Source organism: Terrapene carolina, unplaced genomic scaffold (genome assembly GCF_002925995.2).
Source record: "Terrapene carolina triunguis isolate 2854851 unplaced genomic scaffold, T_m_triunguis-2.0 Scaffold231, whole genome shotgun sequence".
Lineage (NCBI taxonomy): Eukaryota > Metazoa > Chordata > Testudines > Emydidae > Terrapene > Terrapene triunguis.
The window spans coordinates 19,982,026-19,999,841 of NW_020664582.1; the positions used below are offsets into that span (position 1 = coordinate 19,982,026).

At 47.8% G+C, this 17,816-nt stretch overlaps 1 protein-coding gene across 1 annotated transcript in view; it reads left to right on the plus strand.

Annotated features, from left to right (window-relative positions):
* PRPF8 (pre-mRNA processing factor 8) overlaps positions 1–17,072 on the plus strand; it is a 31,351-nt gene extending 14,279 nt beyond the window's left edge. Inside the window, exons 24-42 of the mRNA XM_024194378.2 lie at positions 75–322; positions 566–745; positions 1,998–2,133; positions 2,749–2,918; positions 4,472–4,601; positions 4,852–4,998; positions 5,370–5,530; positions 6,274–6,465; positions 7,201–7,438; positions 7,724–7,852; positions 8,519–8,632; positions 8,912–9,085; positions 12,594–12,787; positions 13,250–13,489; positions 13,591–13,732; positions 14,101–14,241; positions 14,410–14,549; positions 15,432–15,634; positions 16,673–17,072. Of these exons, the coding sequence (XP_024050146.1) occupies positions 75–322; positions 566–745; positions 1,998–2,133; positions 2,749–2,918; positions 4,472–4,601; positions 4,852–4,998; positions 5,370–5,530; positions 6,274–6,465; positions 7,201–7,438; positions 7,724–7,852; positions 8,519–8,632; positions 8,912–9,085; positions 12,594–12,787; positions 13,250–13,489; positions 13,591–13,732; positions 14,101–14,241; positions 14,410–14,549; positions 15,432–15,634; positions 16,673–16,827 (3,234 nt within the window). The 3' untranslated portion in view covers positions 16,828–17,072. The remainder of the gene's footprint in view (positions 1–74; positions 323–565; positions 746–1,997; positions 2,134–2,748; positions 2,919–4,471; positions 4,602–4,851; positions 4,999–5,369; positions 5,531–6,273; positions 6,466–7,200; positions 7,439–7,723; positions 7,853–8,518; positions 8,633–8,911; positions 9,086–12,593; positions 12,788–13,249; positions 13,490–13,590; positions 13,733–14,100; positions 14,242–14,409; positions 14,550–15,431; positions 15,635–16,672) is intronic.
* The last annotated feature ends 744 nt before the right edge of the window (positions 17,073–17,816 follow it).

Below are 17,816 nucleotides of genomic sequence, written 5' to 3' on the forward strand. Positions count from 1 at the left end.
AGATTGTCTGACGTGGCTATCCTTAGGCACTGGCTGGAGTTGCTGAGATGACGACCCTTTGCTTTTGTCTCTAGATTGTGAACAAATGGAACACAGCCCTGATTGGCCTGATGACGTATTTCCGGGAGGCTGTCGTGAACACGCAGGAGCTGCTTGACCTGCTGGTGAAGTGTGAGAACAAGATTCAGACCCGAATCAAAATTGGCTTGAACTCCAAGATGCCAAGCCGCTTCCCCCCAGTGGTATTCTACACCCCCAAAGAGCTGGGGGGGTTGGGCATGCTGTCCATGGGCCATGTTCTTATCCCCCAGTCTGACCTGAGGTGAGTCACACTGCTCGGTGCAAGATTCTGAGAATGAGAAGGGAAATAATTATTCCAAGAATGCCACTAGTGGTTGGGGCTCTGGCAGGATTTGTAGGGTATTATTGGGACCTTCCGCCCTGTACGTTAACTTTTGTGCCCTGTTATAGGGGTCTGTCATCTCCATCACGACCTTGATGGTGTACTTAGCCATGACAGATCCACCACCCTCCCTCACTTGTTGCCTCTGCCTCTTTGCTACAGATGGTCCAAGCAGACAGATGTCGGCATCACTCACTTCCGCTCAGGGATGAGCCATGAGGAAGACCAGCTGATCCCAAATCTGTACCGCTACATCCAGCCATGGGAGAGCGAGTTCATTGACTCGCAGAGAGTGTGGGCAGAATACGCCCTCAAGAGGCAGGAGGCTATTGCCCAGAACAGGTGTGTTTCCACTCTGCACTCAGATGGGTTAGTTGTGGGGCAGAGTATGGAATGGCATGTAAGCAGAATCCTGGAGACCCCGCTTGTCTTCAGAACTCTGCTTAACTACAAGCGTAAAGGCCCTGCTGGGTTTCTGTAATGGCACATTCCATCTCCCAGAGGTGGTGGGGCCAGCCTCTGCAAGGTAACTGGGACAGAAAGACAGTCTAGAGCTGGGGTTCTCACAACAAATTTTGTGGTGGCCTCAGAATGTGGCCACCAACTCTTGCTGATGGCCACGCTGACAATTTTTCCTAAAATACTTAATTAGCTTTAGGAAAAACAAATAAATATGCACATATACATATCCAAATCATTGTAATTTATTTATGTAGGGTTTTTCAGACTCAGTAATAAAAATTTACAGTTGTCTCTATTCTTTACTGGACCTAAACAGAATAGAAACACAAAAAGCGCTTTGCATGTTCTTGTCTTTTTGTTGTTTCTTTTGCTTTTTTGGTTGTTTCTTTTTTTTTTTCTTCTAAGACTTGGTAGCTGGTAAGTCTTCTACTGTGAAAAGTGATATTTGTTTGTATGTTAATATCACTTTTCACAGCAGACTTAATCAGCCCCGATAAGCCCTGGGACAAATTTTAAGCCCTGAATGGGGAGGTGGGCAGGGATGCAGTGGGGCCCAGGGACGATGGTGGGGGTGGTGAGCCTGGAACCAGAGCCTGCCACTGCGTGGACAAAGCCCTGTGGCCGAAGCCGGCCTCCCTTACCCCTGGGAAAGTAGGGAATTCACCAGCTGCCTGCACCTCCAGAGTTCCCCCTTCTGGAGAGAGGCAGGGCCCCACCGCTGCTGGCGTCCCTGGGAGAGAGGCCACTGCTTTGTGCGCCCCTGTTCCTGCCCCCCCGCTCCCCCCATCACAGCTCAGATGGCTGTGGCTGCAAGAAAAGGCCCTGGTGGCCACATTTGAGAAACACTGGGACATGAGGCTCTGGTGAAAGGACTGATGCTAGCGAGTGTCATCTCCTTTCATCATGGAGCAACAGCACAAGGATGGATCACTGGTACAAATGTTGGGGCAGCTTTTTGAAGTCCAACTTCCACTGATCATAGTAGCCTACAGCAGATACTTTATGAACCTGCAGATGCTTTACATAGCAGAAACCTCTCCCTTGCTAAGAACTCCTGAAGCTAGGACCTTATTTGGCTGGAGTCTTTGGGCTTAAATCCATTGTTTTGAAATCTCTCTCTCTCTCTCTCAAGGCGTCTGACTCTGGAGGATCTAGAGGACTCATGGGACAGAGGGATTCCTCGCATTAATACCCTCTTCCAGAAAGACCGGCACACCCTTGCTTATGATAAAGGCTGGAGGGTCAGGACAGACTTCAAACAGTACCAGGTACCAACAGGGAATTGCCCTTGGAAGCTCTGAAACGTACTGGGTGGCAGGCGCCTGCCAGCCCGGGCGGGCGGAGGAGCCTATTTCTCCTCTCCCCTTTGCACTGCAGCAGGTGCAGTTTCCTGGTCTCTCTGCTTTAGGAAGGAACTAGACCCATGAGCTGGGACTGCTAAAGGCCTTTATGAAAAGTCAGGAAATGTAACCTGCCCCGTCCTTACACCGCCCTCGCCGTGCTGGGAGTCTGCAGGGGCACACAGCACACCGCTCTGTTGGGTGCTGAGTGACCAGATCTGGAGAATCGGCATGTGGACTCAGGGGCACTCTTTGCAAAATACTGGCTTCCTAATATAAATTCTCCCTATTTATCACTTCTAAAATACTGACCAGTAGAAAGCCATTAAACATCTTTTTGAATCCAGGCTGACTTGTCCATTGTGAATTCACGTTCTGGGTCTGCCCTCTTTTTTCCACCAGTGGGTCAGCTAATTTACTCATTAACACCGGCCTCTTGGTTCCTAGCTCTAGTGAGATATCCAGTGTGGGTGCTGCAGGGTTAAATAGCTGGGCTGGGTGCAGAGCCTCTTTACACTGACATCCTTCTTCTGTTGTATACAGGTCCTGAAACAGAACCCGTTTTGGTGGACACATCAGCGCCATGATGGGAAGCTCTGGAACTTGAACAACTACCGCACAGATATGATCCAAGCACTGGGTGGAGTGGAGGGGATCCTGGAGCACACCCTCTTCAAGGGAACCTACTTCCCAACCTGGGAGGGTCTCTTCTGGTGAGGAAAGGGCCTGTTATTCACTGAAGACTTTCTGCAGAAAACTTCTCTCCTGTGTAGTGCTAATGCTACCCCTCTCCCCCAACACAGTCTCACTATAGCATAGCAAAGACAAATGCAAAGTACTGCACTTAGGGAGGAAAAATCAAATGTACAAATACAAATTGGGAAATAACTGTCTAGGCAATAGTACTGCTAAACAGGATCTGGGGTTATAGTGAATCACAAATTGAGACAACATAGTGCAGTTGCAAAATAAAAAAAAAAAAGCTAGTATTCTGGGGTGTATTAACAGGAGTGTTGTATTTAAGACTCGGGAGGCAATTGTCCCGCTCTACTCAGTATTGGTGAGGCCTCTGATTGGAGTATTCTCTCTGGTTTTGGGCAAGGTGGACAAACTGGGGGGAGTCAACAGGAAAGCAACAAAAATAAGTCGGGTTTTCTAAACCTCTCATGGGGGAAAAATGTTTTAAAAGGGATGGAGTGGGGACAGGATGTTTAGGTTGGAGAAAAGATTGAGGTAGGGGCCTGCTAAATCTTTGAATATTTTAAGGGCTGTGTCCACTAAAGGTAGGATGAGAAGTAATCTGCTTATTCTGCAGCAAGGGAGATTAGGAAAAACTTTCTAACTCTTAAGGATACTTAAGTACTGGAATAGATTCTCAAGGGGCATTGTGGAATGCCCATCATGGGGGGATTTTAAGAACCTGTCAGGGATGGTCTAGGTACTCTTGATCCCGCCTTATAGACTCGTAGGACTCGAGAGGTCGTCCAGTCCAGTCTCCTGCACTCATGGCAGGACTAAGTATTATCTAGACCATCCTTGATAGGTATTTGTCTAACCTGCTCTTAAAAATCTCCAGTGATGGAGATTCCACAACCTCCCTGGGCAGTTTTATTCCAGTGCTTCGCTACCATGACAGTTGGAAAGTTTTTCCTAATGTCCAACCTAAACTGCCCTTGCTGCAGTTTAAGACCATTGCTTCTTGTCCTATCCTCAGAGGTTAAGGAGAATAATTTTTCTCTTCTCCTTGTAATAACATTTTATGTACTTGAAAACTATTCTCATGTCTCCCCTAAGTCTTCTCTTCTCCAGATTAAACAAACCCGATTTTTTCAATCTTCCCTCATAGGTTGTGTTTTCTAGACCTTTAATCATTTTTGTTGCTCTTCTGTGGTGCCCACACATGGACACGATACTCCAGTTGAGGCCTAATCAGCGTGGAGTAGAGTGGAAGAATTACTTCTTGTGTCTTTCAACATTCCTGCTAATACATCCCAGAATGATGTTTGCTTTTTTACAGCAGTGTTACACTGCTGACTCAGGGCAGGGGGATGGACAAGGTTATAAAATCTTAGAAATGCAGGGCTGGGAGGAGCCTTGAAAGGGCCACCTAGTCCAGCCCCCTGTGTCGATGCACCTCTCAAGGCCCTTTCCAGCCATACGTTTCCCGACTCTGTGCTATGTATGGTCTTCGCTGCGAGTAAGCCACTCTCCCTTCCCTGGGGAGGGATAGCTTTCTTACAGTCTCGATTGCATCTGTTCCTTTCAGGGAGAAGGCCAGTGGCTTTGAGGAGTCAATGAAGTGGAAGAAGTTGACAAATGCCCAAAGATCGGGTTTGAACCAGATCCCCAACAGACGATTCACCCTCTGGTGGTCTCCTACCATTAACAGAGCCAATGTAAGTAAAGACCTTCTCCATGGACTTGTATCTCTGTAGAAGACAATTAGATGAGTTGTGTTTGAGGCAAGTTCTTTAATTCTCACCGTCCTTCAAAGCACACTCTAAAGGGTAACTTCAGATTCTAATACTGGTAAAAATACATGTCTCCTTAGAGCAGCAGTTGGCTTAATCCTCTGATCTTGGGCTCACCCAGGCCTGGGGCTGGTTGTGATGTGACATGTTTTCATGGTTGCTGTTCTCTTGTCAGGTGTATGTCGGGTTTCAAGTGCAACTGGATTTGACAGGTATCTTCATGCATGGCAAGATCCCCACATTGAAGATTTCCCTCATTCAGATCTTCCGAGCCCACTTGTGGCAAAAGATTCACGAGAGCATTGTAATGGATTTGTGTCAAGTGAGTGGGGCATTGAGGAAGGGGGTGCAGATGTGTGTAATTCTGTTTCTGCAGTGCTGGAAGGAGGCTTTTTGTTACCAGCTGTGCCCCCAGAAAGCCCCTTTCCAATTTTTGGGGAACAAGGAGTTAGCCTACAACAGCCTGCCTTCTGCAGTGGAGATTGCCCAGGGAAATCCCATCATTTAGCATCTATTCTGCTATGGGAGTTTCAGCAGGGCTGCACCTCCCCCAGTGACCTCAGGCAGAAGGAGATGGCAAGGGGACACAGCTGGCTTTCCCTGGTGCTGTGCTTGCTGCTGTTGCTGGGGTAGGGGTTCTTCCTGCCCTCCCATGCACTGCTCTCTGCCTCATTCAGATTGCCGTCTCCCCAGGTGTTTGATCAGGAGCTGGATGCTCTAGAGATTGAGACCGTGCAGAAGGAGACCATCCACCCCAGGAAGTCCTATAAGATGAACTCCTCCTGTGCAGATATCCTCCTCTTTGCCTCCTATAAATGGAATGTGTCACGGCCGTCGCTGCTTGCAGACTCTAAGTAAGTGCTGTCCAGTCTCTCTCCTCCCTGTTTCTGTGGGGTGCAGAGCCCCTGAGCATGGAGCCCATGTCCCTCAGCATTCAGGGGTCTCTTTGGGTTCCTAGTAGGACAGAGGCCTGACCACCAGCAATGACTTGGTGACAGTTGTGGCTCTGGTTCAGGACATTCAATGTTCTTCCTCCTCTGCATCTGCATTGGCTTTTCTAGGGAGGGCACTGCCAGAAGCATCTTGTGTTCCACTTCTGCTGTTGTCCCTCTCCCTGAAGCACTTCGCTTCTACCACTCAACATTAAAGGAGCTACAGCACTAAACGTAGAGCTGCTGGTGACCCTGCTGTCCTGGGGCCCTAAGATATGGACTGGAGTCGGTCCCTTTACAGGTGCACCTCACCCCAGATTTCATGTGGCTGAGCCCTCACCTGAGACTTTCCTCAGGGGGTGGTGACCCCTTCCAGTTAAATGTAAGACCAATAGCAATCCTTCCTGATCTGAGCCAATATGAAACTGAGGCTGATCTCCTTCAGATCACTGTCCCATCAAGCATCTCTGTACCGATGTGACAGTGAAGTCTCCCTAAACTTGGGTCTTGCTGCCTCTGCGTAATTAACAACTGGCTTTAGTGCTGAGACTTGGCAGTAAGTGCTATTTGCCAAAGGTGGTGATGCCACAACTGCAGCAGGGTCTGGCTGCAGCTGCCCTTTGGGAGGTAGGAGTTGATGGCTGTTTTTCTGTTCTACTCCCCAGGGATGTGATGGACAGTACCACCACTCAGAAATACTGGATTGATATCCAGCTGCGCTGGGGCGACTATGACTCCCATGACATTGAGCGCTACGCAAGAGCCAAGTTCCTGGATTACACCACGGACAACATGAGTATCTACCCCTCCCCCACTGGCGTGCTCATTGCTATTGACCTGGCCTATAACCTGCACAGGTATGACCCCGAGCCTTGGGACTTCAACGTCTTTATTGCCAAAACTTTCACAGGGCCAGGGGCGCCTTGGGTTTGTGTCAGAACAAATAGAGCAGGCTCTGTGCCAGTAAGGGTAGCAGAGAGGGAGGGGGTGAGGCGGGAAGGATACATGCAACGAATGGGGTGAGGCCTAGCTAACTGCTAAGTTTTTAATAATGGTGGGTTGGGTCACAGCAAATCCGTTTTACTGGCCCAGTCCTGGGGTCGCTTGCATTCTTAACTGGGGGATTTCTCTGCAGGCTCACTCTGGGCCTGAAAGATGGAGCCATGTCTGTCTACAGTGCTAACTGTTCACTAAGGGAATGGGGAGCAGTTTCTGAAGGCCAGGCCACTTCCATCGGGATCCCCGGCACCAGTGGAGCAGCTGCAGCTGCTTTGGGGACTGCTGTGTGTATACTTACTGCTGTGCTCTTTGTGGCTTCCCCCCCCTGTCATTGTGTGGGGAAGCAAAGGGGGGGTAGCCAGATGAACAACTCCCAAAGACATTGTGAGGAGAGCAGTGCGCTGGGGCCAGAGATGGACCACATCTCTGCTATGGGACATGCTGACTGCTGCAGCATCTGCTCTTGCCCGTGTGGGGAGGGGCAATGCTCCAAGCCTCTTCTCTGGGAAAAGGCTGCTGCTGCCTTTCAGATCTTGAGCTGGAGTTGCGGTGAAATCTGCTACTGACCCAGTGCTGTGCTGCTTCCTCCCCAGTGCTTATGGGAACTGGTTCCCTGGAAGCAAGCCTCTGATTCAGCAGGCCATGGCCAAGATTATGAAGGCAAACCCGGCACTGTACGTACTGAGGGAGCGTATCCGCAAGGGGCTGCAGCTTTACTCATCAGAGCCCACAGAACCCTATCTCTCCTCCCAGAACTATGGGGAGCTCTTCTCCAATCAGATCATCTGGTTTGTAGATGACACCAACGTGTACAGAGTTACCATTCACAAGGTGAGCACGGCAGGTGGGAGGAACCTTTGATGAGGGAATAGGAAGGAGGGCTGTCTGCTAACGTACTGTGCCTATGGGAGTCCGGGGCAGGGATGACATAGTCTGGATTCTGGTGAGCCTGGGAACTAATGGACATGGAAGTTTGTGCAATACATACACGGAAGCTGTTACATTTATGTGGGGCTGGGAACCAGAATTCATTACACAGGTGTTTGCTGTCCTGTCACTGTTTGGTCCCAGCACATACAGCTCACGTTAGCGTTTTCACCTTGGTGTTTTTTCCAGACCTTTGAAGGGAACTTGACCACAAAGCCCATCAATGGGGCCATTTTCATCTTCAATCCCAGGACTGGGCAGCTCTTCCTAAAGATCATCCATACATCTGTGTGGGCAGGACAGAAGCGTCTGGGCCAGGTAAGAGCCAAGGACCGTGTGGGGGACAGAGGACCAGGGAATCACTCTAGCTGCTTCCAGAGACTTGTTTAGTAACAGTGAGCAGGAGGCTTCTCCATGTGGGAGCTTGATAGTTCTCTGGAGCACTGGGAAGTCCCAATAAAGTGAGATCTAAGCCTAATCTCTACTATAGGACAGGACTCGTGATTTCACTGTTAGTGGTGCATTTTTGTCGGGGCTCTGGGCTTTTGGGGGGTCTAAAGAGCCTGCACTCCTAAGCAGGGCCCACGGGCCGGAATCCTAACTTGTCTGCCTTCCCCCACCAGGGCTTGGCAAGGAGTTCACTCACAGCAGTTGCTCTAGTGGATTGTGCCTCCAGCCCTCCCAGACAGAGGGAGTGCCAGTGACATGAGGCTGAGGGGGCTCGTCACAAAGTGACCGGTTGAATTGACTCCCCTTAGGCTTTATAATCCGTTCACTTCCCCAGCCAGACTGGGGATGTGCTGGTGGAGCACAGCGAGATGGTTTAATTGCCCAGTACGCTCATTAACAGGAGCATTTCACTGTGCTGACGCATGCTGTGGTGCTTACTCAAGGGTTCCTCTCATCCCCAAAGGTCAGGCTGTTTTCTCCTGTGAAGGGTGGGTGGTGTGTGCAATCGTATTCTAACCTTGTCTTCCTCTGTAGCTGGCCAAGTGGAAGACTGCTGAGGAAGTGGCTGCCCTGATTCGCTCCCTCCCTGTGGAGGAGCAGCCCAAGCAGATCATAGTCACCAGGAAGGGCATGCTGGACCCACTGGAGGTAAAGGATCAGATACTATGGGGATGGGCATCATTATAAAATCCTTTAGACATTGTAGAGCAGGGGGTTATGTGTTTTACTTCAGAGTGGGCAAGTGAGGGGTGAGTTTTCTGTATCAATGCACTAAATATGGTGTTGCACAGGCATTAATCCCTTAAGCAGCTCCACGGTGGAGCTCTAGATCAGGGTTCTACAATCTGTAGGGGCAGGTGGAGATACTGAAGAATTTGTGTGGTTTTATTCCTGTTCTTTCTCTCCCTCTCTCTCTCTCAACTCCAGGTGCACTTGCTGGATTTCCCAAACATTGTGATCAAAGGATCAGAGCTGCAGCTGCCCTTCCAGGCCTGCCTGAAAGTTGAGAAGTTTGGAGATCTCATCCTGAAGGCTACTGAGCCCCAAATGGTTCTCTTCAACCTTTATGATGATTGGCTGAAAACCATCTCCTCCTACACGGTAAGGTCTGGGGTGCACCCCGAATGGCTGCTTTGCAAATTATTTGTATTATAGTTGATAGTCTTTAAAAAGGTTGTAGAGCAGTTTTTAAACTAGGAGATGGGGGAAAGCCGACTGCTGCAGAGGAGCATGTGGATCGGACAGAGACTTCTCTTAGGGGAGAGTCTAATGATAGAGAATCTCCAGGTTATAGTCAAGAGCAGAGGATGGAGGAGGATAATGTAAGGGCCAGATCAGATGATAAACATTCACATAAAAAAGAATTTAACACATCAGAAAAGGGCAGACAAATAAACAGTGACAAGTTTTTAAAGTGCTTGTACACAAATGCTAGAAGTCTAAATAATAAGATGGGTGAACTAGAGTGCCTTGTGATAAAGGAGGATATTGATATAATAGGCATCACAGAAACCTGGTGGACTGAGAGCAATCAATGGGACACAATCATTCCGGGGTACAAAATATATCGGAAGGACAGAACAGGTCGTGCGGGGGGGGGAGTGGCACTATATGTGAAAGAAAATGTAGAATCAAATGAAGTAAAAATCTTAAGTGAATCCACATGTTCCATAGAATCTCTATGGATAGAAATTTCGTGCTCTAATAAGAATATAACATTAGGGATCTATTATAGACCACCTGACCAGGACAGTGATAGTGATGATGAAATGCTAAGGGAAATTAGAGAGGCTATCAAAATTAAGAACCCAATAATAGTGGGGGATTTCAATTATCCCCATATTGACTGGGAACATTTCACTTCAGGACGAAATGCAGAGATAAAATTTCTCGGTACTTTAAATGACTGCTTCATGGAGCAGCTGGTACGGGAACCCACAAGGGGAGAAGCAACTCTCGATTTAGTCCTGAGTGGAGCGCAGGAGCTGGTCCAAGAGGTAACTATAACAGGACCGCTTGGAAATAGTGACCATAATACAATAGCATTCAACATCCCTGTGGTGGGAAGAACATCTCAACAGCCCAACACTGTGGCATTCAATTTCAAAAGGGGGAACTATGCAAAAATGAGGGGGTTAGTTAAACCAAAGTTAAAAAGTACAAGTGACTAAAGTGAAATCCCTGCAAGCTGCATGGGCGCTTTTTAAAGACACCATAATAGAGGCCCAACTTCAATGTATACCCCAAATTAAGAAACACAGTAAAAGAACTAAAAAAGAGCCACCGTGGATTAACCATGTAAAAGAAGCAGTGAGAGATAAAAAGACTTCCTTTAAAAAGTGGAAGTCAAATCCTAGTGAGGCAAATAGAAAGGAGCATAAACGCTGCCAAATTAAGTGCAAGAATGTAATAAGAAAAGCCAAAGAGGAGTTTGAAGAACGGCTAGCCAAAAACTCCAAAGGTAATAACAAAATGTTTTTTAAGTGACATCAGAAGCAGGAAGCCTGCTAAACAACCAGTGGGGCCCCTTGATGATCGAGATACAAAAGGAGCGCTTAAAGACGATAAAGTCATTGCGGAGAAAGTAAATGGATTCTTTGCTTCAGTCTTCACGGCTGAGGATCTTAGGGAGATTCCCAAACCTGAGCCGGCTTTTGTAGGTGACAGATCTGAGGAACTGTCACAGATTGAAGTGTCACTAGAGGAGGTTTTGGAATTAATTGATAAACTTAACATTAACAAGTCACCGGGACCAGATGGCATTCACCCAAGAGTTCTGAAAGAACTCAAATGTGAAGTTGCGGAACTATTAACTAAGGTTTGTAACCTGTCCTTTAAATCGGCTTCTGTACCCAATGACTGGAAGTTAGCTAATGTAACGCCAATATTTAAAAAGGGCTCTAGAGGTGATCTCGGCAATTACAGACCGGTAAGTCTAACATTGGTACCGGGCAATTAGTCGAAACAATAGTTAAGAATAAAATTGTCAGACACATAGAAAAACATAAACTGTTGAGCAATAGTCAACATGGTTTCTGTAAAGGGAAATCGTGTCTTACTAATCCATTAGAGTTTTTTGAAGAGGTCAACAAACGTGGACAAGGGGGATTCAGTGGACATAGTGTACTTAGATTTCCAGAAAGCCTTTGACAAGGTCCCTCACCAAAGACTCTTAGGTAAATTAAGCTGTCATGGGATAAAAGGGAAGATCCTTTCATGGATTGAGAACTGATTAAAAGACCAGGAACAAAGGGTAGGAATTAATGGTAAATTCTCAGAATGGAGAGGGGTAACAAGTGGTGTTCCACAAGGGTCAGTCCTCGGACCAATCCTATTCAACTTATTTATAAATGATCTGGAGAAAGGGGTAAACAGTGAGGTGGCAAAGTTTGCAGATGATACTAAACTTCTCAAGATAGTTAAGACCAAAGCAGACTGTGACGAACTTCAAAAAGATCTCAGAAAACTAAGTGATTAGGCAACAAAATGGCAAATAAAATTTAATGTGGATAAATGTAAAGTAATGCACATTGGAAAAAATAACCCCAACTATATATGCAGTATGATGGGGACTAATTTAGCTACAACAAGTCAGGAAAAAGATCTTGGTCATCGTGGATAGTTCTCTGAAGATGTCCACGCAGTGTGCAGAGGCGGTCAAAAAAGCAAACAGGATGTTAGGAATCATTAAAAAGGGGATAGAGAATAAGACTGAGAATATATTATTGCCCTTATATAAATCGATGGTACGCCCACATCTCGAATACTGCGTACAGATGTGGTCTCATCTCAAAAAAGATATACTGGCACTAGAAAAGGTTCAGAAAAGGGCAACTAAAATGATTAGGGGTTTGGAACGGGTCCCATATGAGGAGAGATTAAAGAGGCTAGGACTCTTCAGCTTGGAAAAGAGGAGACTAAGGGGGGATATGATAGAGGTATATAAAATCATGAGTGATGTGGAGAAAGTGGATAAGGAAAAGTTATTTACTTATTCCCATAATACAAGAACTAGGAGTCACCAAATGAAATTAATAGGCAGCAGGTTTAAAACAAATACAAGGAAGTTCTTCTTCACGCAGCGCACAGTCAACTTGTGGAACTCCTTACCTGAGGAGGTTGTGAAGGCTAAGACTATTAACAGCGTTTAAAAGAGAACTGGATAAATTAATGCTGGTTAAGTCCATTAATGGGTATTAGCCAGGATGGGTAAGGAATGGTGTCCCTAGCCTCTGTTTGTCAGAGGGTGGAGATGGATGGCAGGAGAGAGATCACTTGATCATTGCCTGTTAGGTTCACTCCCTCTGGGGCACCTGGCATTGGCCACTGTCGGTAGACAGGATACTGGGCTAGATGGACCTTTGGTCTGACCTGGTACGGCCGTTCTTATGTTCTTATGTTAGGGACTTGCTGTACCAGGAAGCCTCAGTCCCAGCAGTGGCACCAGACTGTGCTTGAGTTTTTCTCCAAGTCAATGACAGTTCACTTCAGAACTGTCTGTGTTGTATCTGCAACATAACTGTCCCCTGAGGCAGGAGTAAATCACCAATATCTTCCTGTATGTCAGGTTTTTCTCCTTGCTGAATGGCTGCATCTCTCCTTCCCATAGGCATTCTCACGTCTGATCCTGATTCTCCGGGCACTGCATGTAAACAATGACCGTGCCAAAGTGATCCTGAAACCAGACAAGACCACCATAACGGAGCCTCACCACATCTGGCCCACCCTGACAGATGAGGAGTGGATCAAGGTGGAAGTGCAGCTCAAGGACCTGATCCTCGCTGACTATGGGAAAAAGAACAAGTAAGCAGCAGAGATCTGTCAGCATAGGACCAGCCCTTACCACCCCTTTCCCTGCCACAGTAACAACTGTACTACCAGACTCCTCCACCTGGCAGAGAGGGAGGCTTAAAGGGGGCCCGTTGGCCTCCCCTGCTTTCTCCCCCCACAAATAGTTGGAAGTCCTGGACCAATAGGGAAGCTAGTTATTTCTATTAATCACTTTCAGCTAAGAAGATGAAGTGTCTGCATCAAAACTTCCATGGCAAGTGTACAGTGCGAGCATTTGTGCCTGCATCCGCTGAAGGGCTGTTGAGGTGTAGGCTGCAATCAATATGTCCCTGTGAGCCACTTTCCTCTCCCCAATTGGGTCTTGCTCCACTCTCCCCCTAGCTAGTGTTCTGTGAGCTCGTGTCTCAGTGGGGGAGGGTGTTTCAGGAATACATCTTAAAACATCTAGCCACACAGGTGAGTTTTCTTTTTCAGCGTGAATGTGGCATCCCTGACGCAGTCAGAGATCCGAGATATTATCCTGGGGATGGAGATCTCTGCCCCCTCTCAGCAGAGACAACAGATTGCAGAGATTGAGAAGCAAACCAAGGAGCAGTCGCAGCTGACGGCCACGCAAACCCGCACTGTTAACAAGCATGGTGATGAAATCATCACCTCCACAACCAGCAACTATGAAACTCAGACCTTCTCCTCCAAGACGGAGTGGCGAGTCAGGTAACGGAAGGGGTCTGGGGCTTGCTGTGCTGGGTGGGAAGGAGGAGTGCAGTCAGGTGAGGTCTGTTACTGAGCTGCTGTATAATATCTCTTATTCACAGAGCAATCTCTGCTGCCAATCTCCACTTGAGAACAAACCACATCTACGTCTCGTCTGATGACATCAAGGAAACGGGCTACACCTACATCCTTCCCAAGAATGTGCTGAAGAAATTCATCTGCATCTCAGACCTCAGGGCCCAAGTGAGTCTGTGCAGCAAGCCTACATTTAAAAGCCAGCTCATCATACTGGGACATGCCAGTCCTGGAGGCTCAACCCTGCCTCTGATTCTCTAAGGCCCAGAGGTGGAGGAGAATTCCACTGAGCATCAGTGATGGCTCTACACACACTATTTGAATTCCAGTTCAGCTCCAAAAACTCCATGTCCCCAGTCTTGTGTAGTAATTGTTTCTACCACTGAAAAAAATTGGGATGTTCCCTCTGCTTGTGAGGATCCCCAAACAAAGGGCTGTTGACCTTGGAAATGCAAGGTAGAGTGGGTGCACCCTGTTGTCATGGCCTTACAGGGAAAATACCCAAGGATTTTACTGATGTTTGTGCATATTTCTAGATTGCAGGGTACCTGTATGGTGTGAGCCCTCCAGATAATCCCCAAGTGAAGGAGATCCGGTGCATTGTGATGGTGCCCCAATGGGGAACTCATCAGACGGTGCATCTCCCTGGCCAGCTGCCGCAACATGAGTACCTCAAGGTGAATCTCATTCCTGTGTCCCTCACTTGGGGTACATTCCGCTTTGGGGAAAGAGAGGCTTTTAATCAAATGATTTATAGATAGTGAGGCTATAGTGTGTGTGTGTGTGTGTGTGTGTGTGAGCGCTCACCTACCAGTCACTGCCTCTAACGAGCCTTCTCTCATTAGGAAATGGAGCCCCTGGGGTGGATTCACACGCAACCGAATGAGTCCCCTCAGCTCTCGCCGCAGGATGTCACCACACATGCCAAGGTCATGGCTGACAATCCCTCATGGGATGGGGAGAAAACCATCATCATCACCTGCAGGTGCACAAGGCAGCCAGGTCTTCACTAGAAATATCCCCTGGGTCCTGGCTTCTGTGGGCTGCCTGAGCCAGATACAGGAAAAATAATCTAAATCCAGGCCTCTGAAGACTAGCTGTGGCCAGGTTTGGAATGGGCATGCTGTGAGCTGCCTGTCTTTGGGAGCACGGGTGGATATCATAGTCTGTTTTGTGTTTGCGAGTTTAGCACCTAGATTAAAGTAAGATAAGACTGGGAGGTATGGTGTAGGAGACTGGCTCAACATGTTGCACTCATTTCATGGAAGTGGATCACTTTGACTATGAGCTAAAGCAGGGGTGGGAAAACTACGGCGTTTTAATCTGGCCTTCGAGCTCCAGCTGGGGAGCGGGGTCTGGGGCTTGCCCTGCTCTTTGCATGCCGTGGCCAGGAACCGCGGCCAGTGGGAGCTGCAGGGGTGGCGCCTGCGGATGGGGCAGCGCGCAGAGCCACCTGGCTGCACCTCTGTGTAGGAGCCAGAGGGGGAACATGCCACTGCTTCTGTGAGCTGCTTGAAGTAAGTGCCGCCTGGATCCCTGCGCCCCGACCTCCTGCCCCAGCCCTGATCCCCCTCCGAACCCCCCGGTCCCAGCCCGGAGCCCCCTCCTGCACCCTGAACTTCCAATTTCTGGCCCCACCCCAGAGCCCTCACCCCCTCCTGCAACCCCAAATTTTGAGAGCATTCATGGCCTGCAATACAATTTCCATCCCCAGATGTGGCCCTCGGGCCAAAAAGTTTGCCCATCCCTGAGCTAGAGGTAGTATTCTTTCAGCTGGGGGGGAAATGTTTGCACTTAGCTTCCTCCCTTCAATCTCAGGGTTCACTTGATCTGCAGTTTTGGTCACTACCACTTTCCTTCTCTTCAGTTTTACCCCAGGCTCCTGTACTCTGACCGCCTACAAGCTGACTCCCAGTGGCTATGAGTGGGGCAGGCAAAACACAGACAAAGGAAACAACCCTAAGGGCTACCTGCCATCCCACTATGAGAGGGTGCAGATGTTGCTGTCAGACCGCTTCCTTGGCTTCTTCATGGTACCAGCACAGGGATCCTGGAACTACAACTTCATGGGTGAGTCCCTACTTAGCCGACTGTCCTTGGAGAAGTGGAGGTTGTGCACCTCCTCAGGCGGTTAGGGGAAGGGGAATGTTGTTAGTGCTCTGAGCCCTGTATCACATCTGAGCAGCTTGTTGACTGAGTTTTCAAAGCCCTACACTCAATTCCATGGTGTCTGTCTGTGACATGGTAACTTTTGAATGCCTCATCTGATGAAGGCCAGAATTTCAGGGAAAGTTCTAGGCATCAATGGGCAGAATCCTATTGATGGTGGGTTTTTGTGTGTGTGTGTGTGTGTGTGTGTGTGTGTGTGGCAAATTAGAAAACTGGAAGGGGAGAAATGGGTCACAGAGCTCCTGCCATCTGTTTAGTAGAGCCAGTTTCAAGCACATCTGTCTGTAGATCAAACAGGTTGATGGTACCATTTAATGCCTTCCAGCATAACAGTATCCCTGTCTCCTCTCTGCCCATCCTCCTAATAGCTTCTAACACATTGACATCCTGAATGACTTCCCACACCAAGAACAATAATGGGAATAGGGGTGGCATGGCACAAGAATGTGGAACACAACTCTTGGCATGAGGAAGGGGGCTGGGATTTGCAAGGAGTGCCTGAAATAGAGAGGGACAGAAGGATGGCAGATGGTGAGCTTTTGGGGAGACAGGAGAGATGCAAGTCACTTCTGATACATGCAAAGAGCTCAGCCTAAAGAGTGTGAGTGTGTGTGTGTGTGTGTGTGTGTGTGTGTGTGTGTGTATACACATGCCTCGCTCCCCCCTTCTTCCCCCGCCCCCCTCCCCATTTCAAGTCTCTTGATACTTCCACCCAACTACAGGTGAGATTTCTTTTCTAGTAGGGGCTTGCAATGATTCTATGAAAGCTAAAGAGGAAGGAAACCTGTCCGGTTCATCATGTGTTAATCACAGCAGTCTTGTACCTTAAACATGATTAGTAGCTTCCTGCAGGGGGTTGTGAAGAACAGGGTAAGCTGTGTGGGTGGAAATGGCTGAAGTCTCAGGCATGGGGACTGAAATGGGACTGCTTAATTCCAGGTGTTCGTCATGATCCCAACATGAAGTATGAGCTGCAGCTAGCGAATCCCAAGGAGTTTTACCATGAGGTCCATCGCCCATCTCACTTCCTCAACTTCGCCTTGTTGCAGGAAGGGGAGGTCTACTCTGCAGACCGAGAAGATCTCTATGCATAGACCTGGGCTCCCAGAACTCACCCAGACACAGAAAAGACTTAGTACTGTTGATATTCAACAGTGGGTACCTTTCCCCAGAAGAGTTAGTGATCTGCAGGCATTCCCCTGTATTGCTTTCAGTGTTCATTGCTTTAGATGCTTGTGTGTCTAGTCACTGATGGCAGGATTTGTGTAAAGTGTCAGTCCAAATGTACTTTGTGATTTTGGAGAATGGCTTAATAAATTTTATATAACCGGGAACTCTACATTGTCCTTGCGCCTCATCAGTATGAAAGCTGGGTTCAGTGTCTGGCTCTGCCACTGATTTCCGGTGACCTTGGAAGTCACTCATGCGAAGAGTCTTAATTGTGCATAGTTAAGCTTGTGCCTGTTACTAGGTGTTGTAGCATCTAGGAGCCCTAGTCATGGACCAGGAATCCATTGTACTAGGCATTGTACAAATGGGGGTGGGGGAAACGTCCCTGTCCCAAAGAGTTTACCATTAAGTAAAAGATGAAACAACAGATGGGGACAGACAGGAGTACAAGGAAACAATAAGACCATATTGATCAGCATAGTATGTGGTCCCAGCACAGTAGGAGCTTAGCTGTTGTCAATTTTTTTTTTGTAAGCATCCCAGCAAAGGGGAATTTTAAAGAGGGATTTGGAGGAGGATAATGGTGAGGTAGTGTTATGCATATTTATGGGGCGCTCCTCTGTTGGCATTATTTATGATGCAAGGTATTACCACAACACTAACTTAACCAGAAATTTCTTTATTAAATCCAAAGGCTGAATGGTATTTATACAATTACTTTAAACTTCCTAAAAATAAGTAGTCACTACATCCAATACAGAGAGAGTATTTGTGAGCATGTGATTGGTCTACTTACACATTGGCCAGACTTAGGGAAAACCATCTCATCCTGGTGTGCTCCAGCATGAGTAGGTAGGGGTCTGACAAAGAACCCTCAAATTCATAACTCTTCATACCCTTCAACAAACAAATG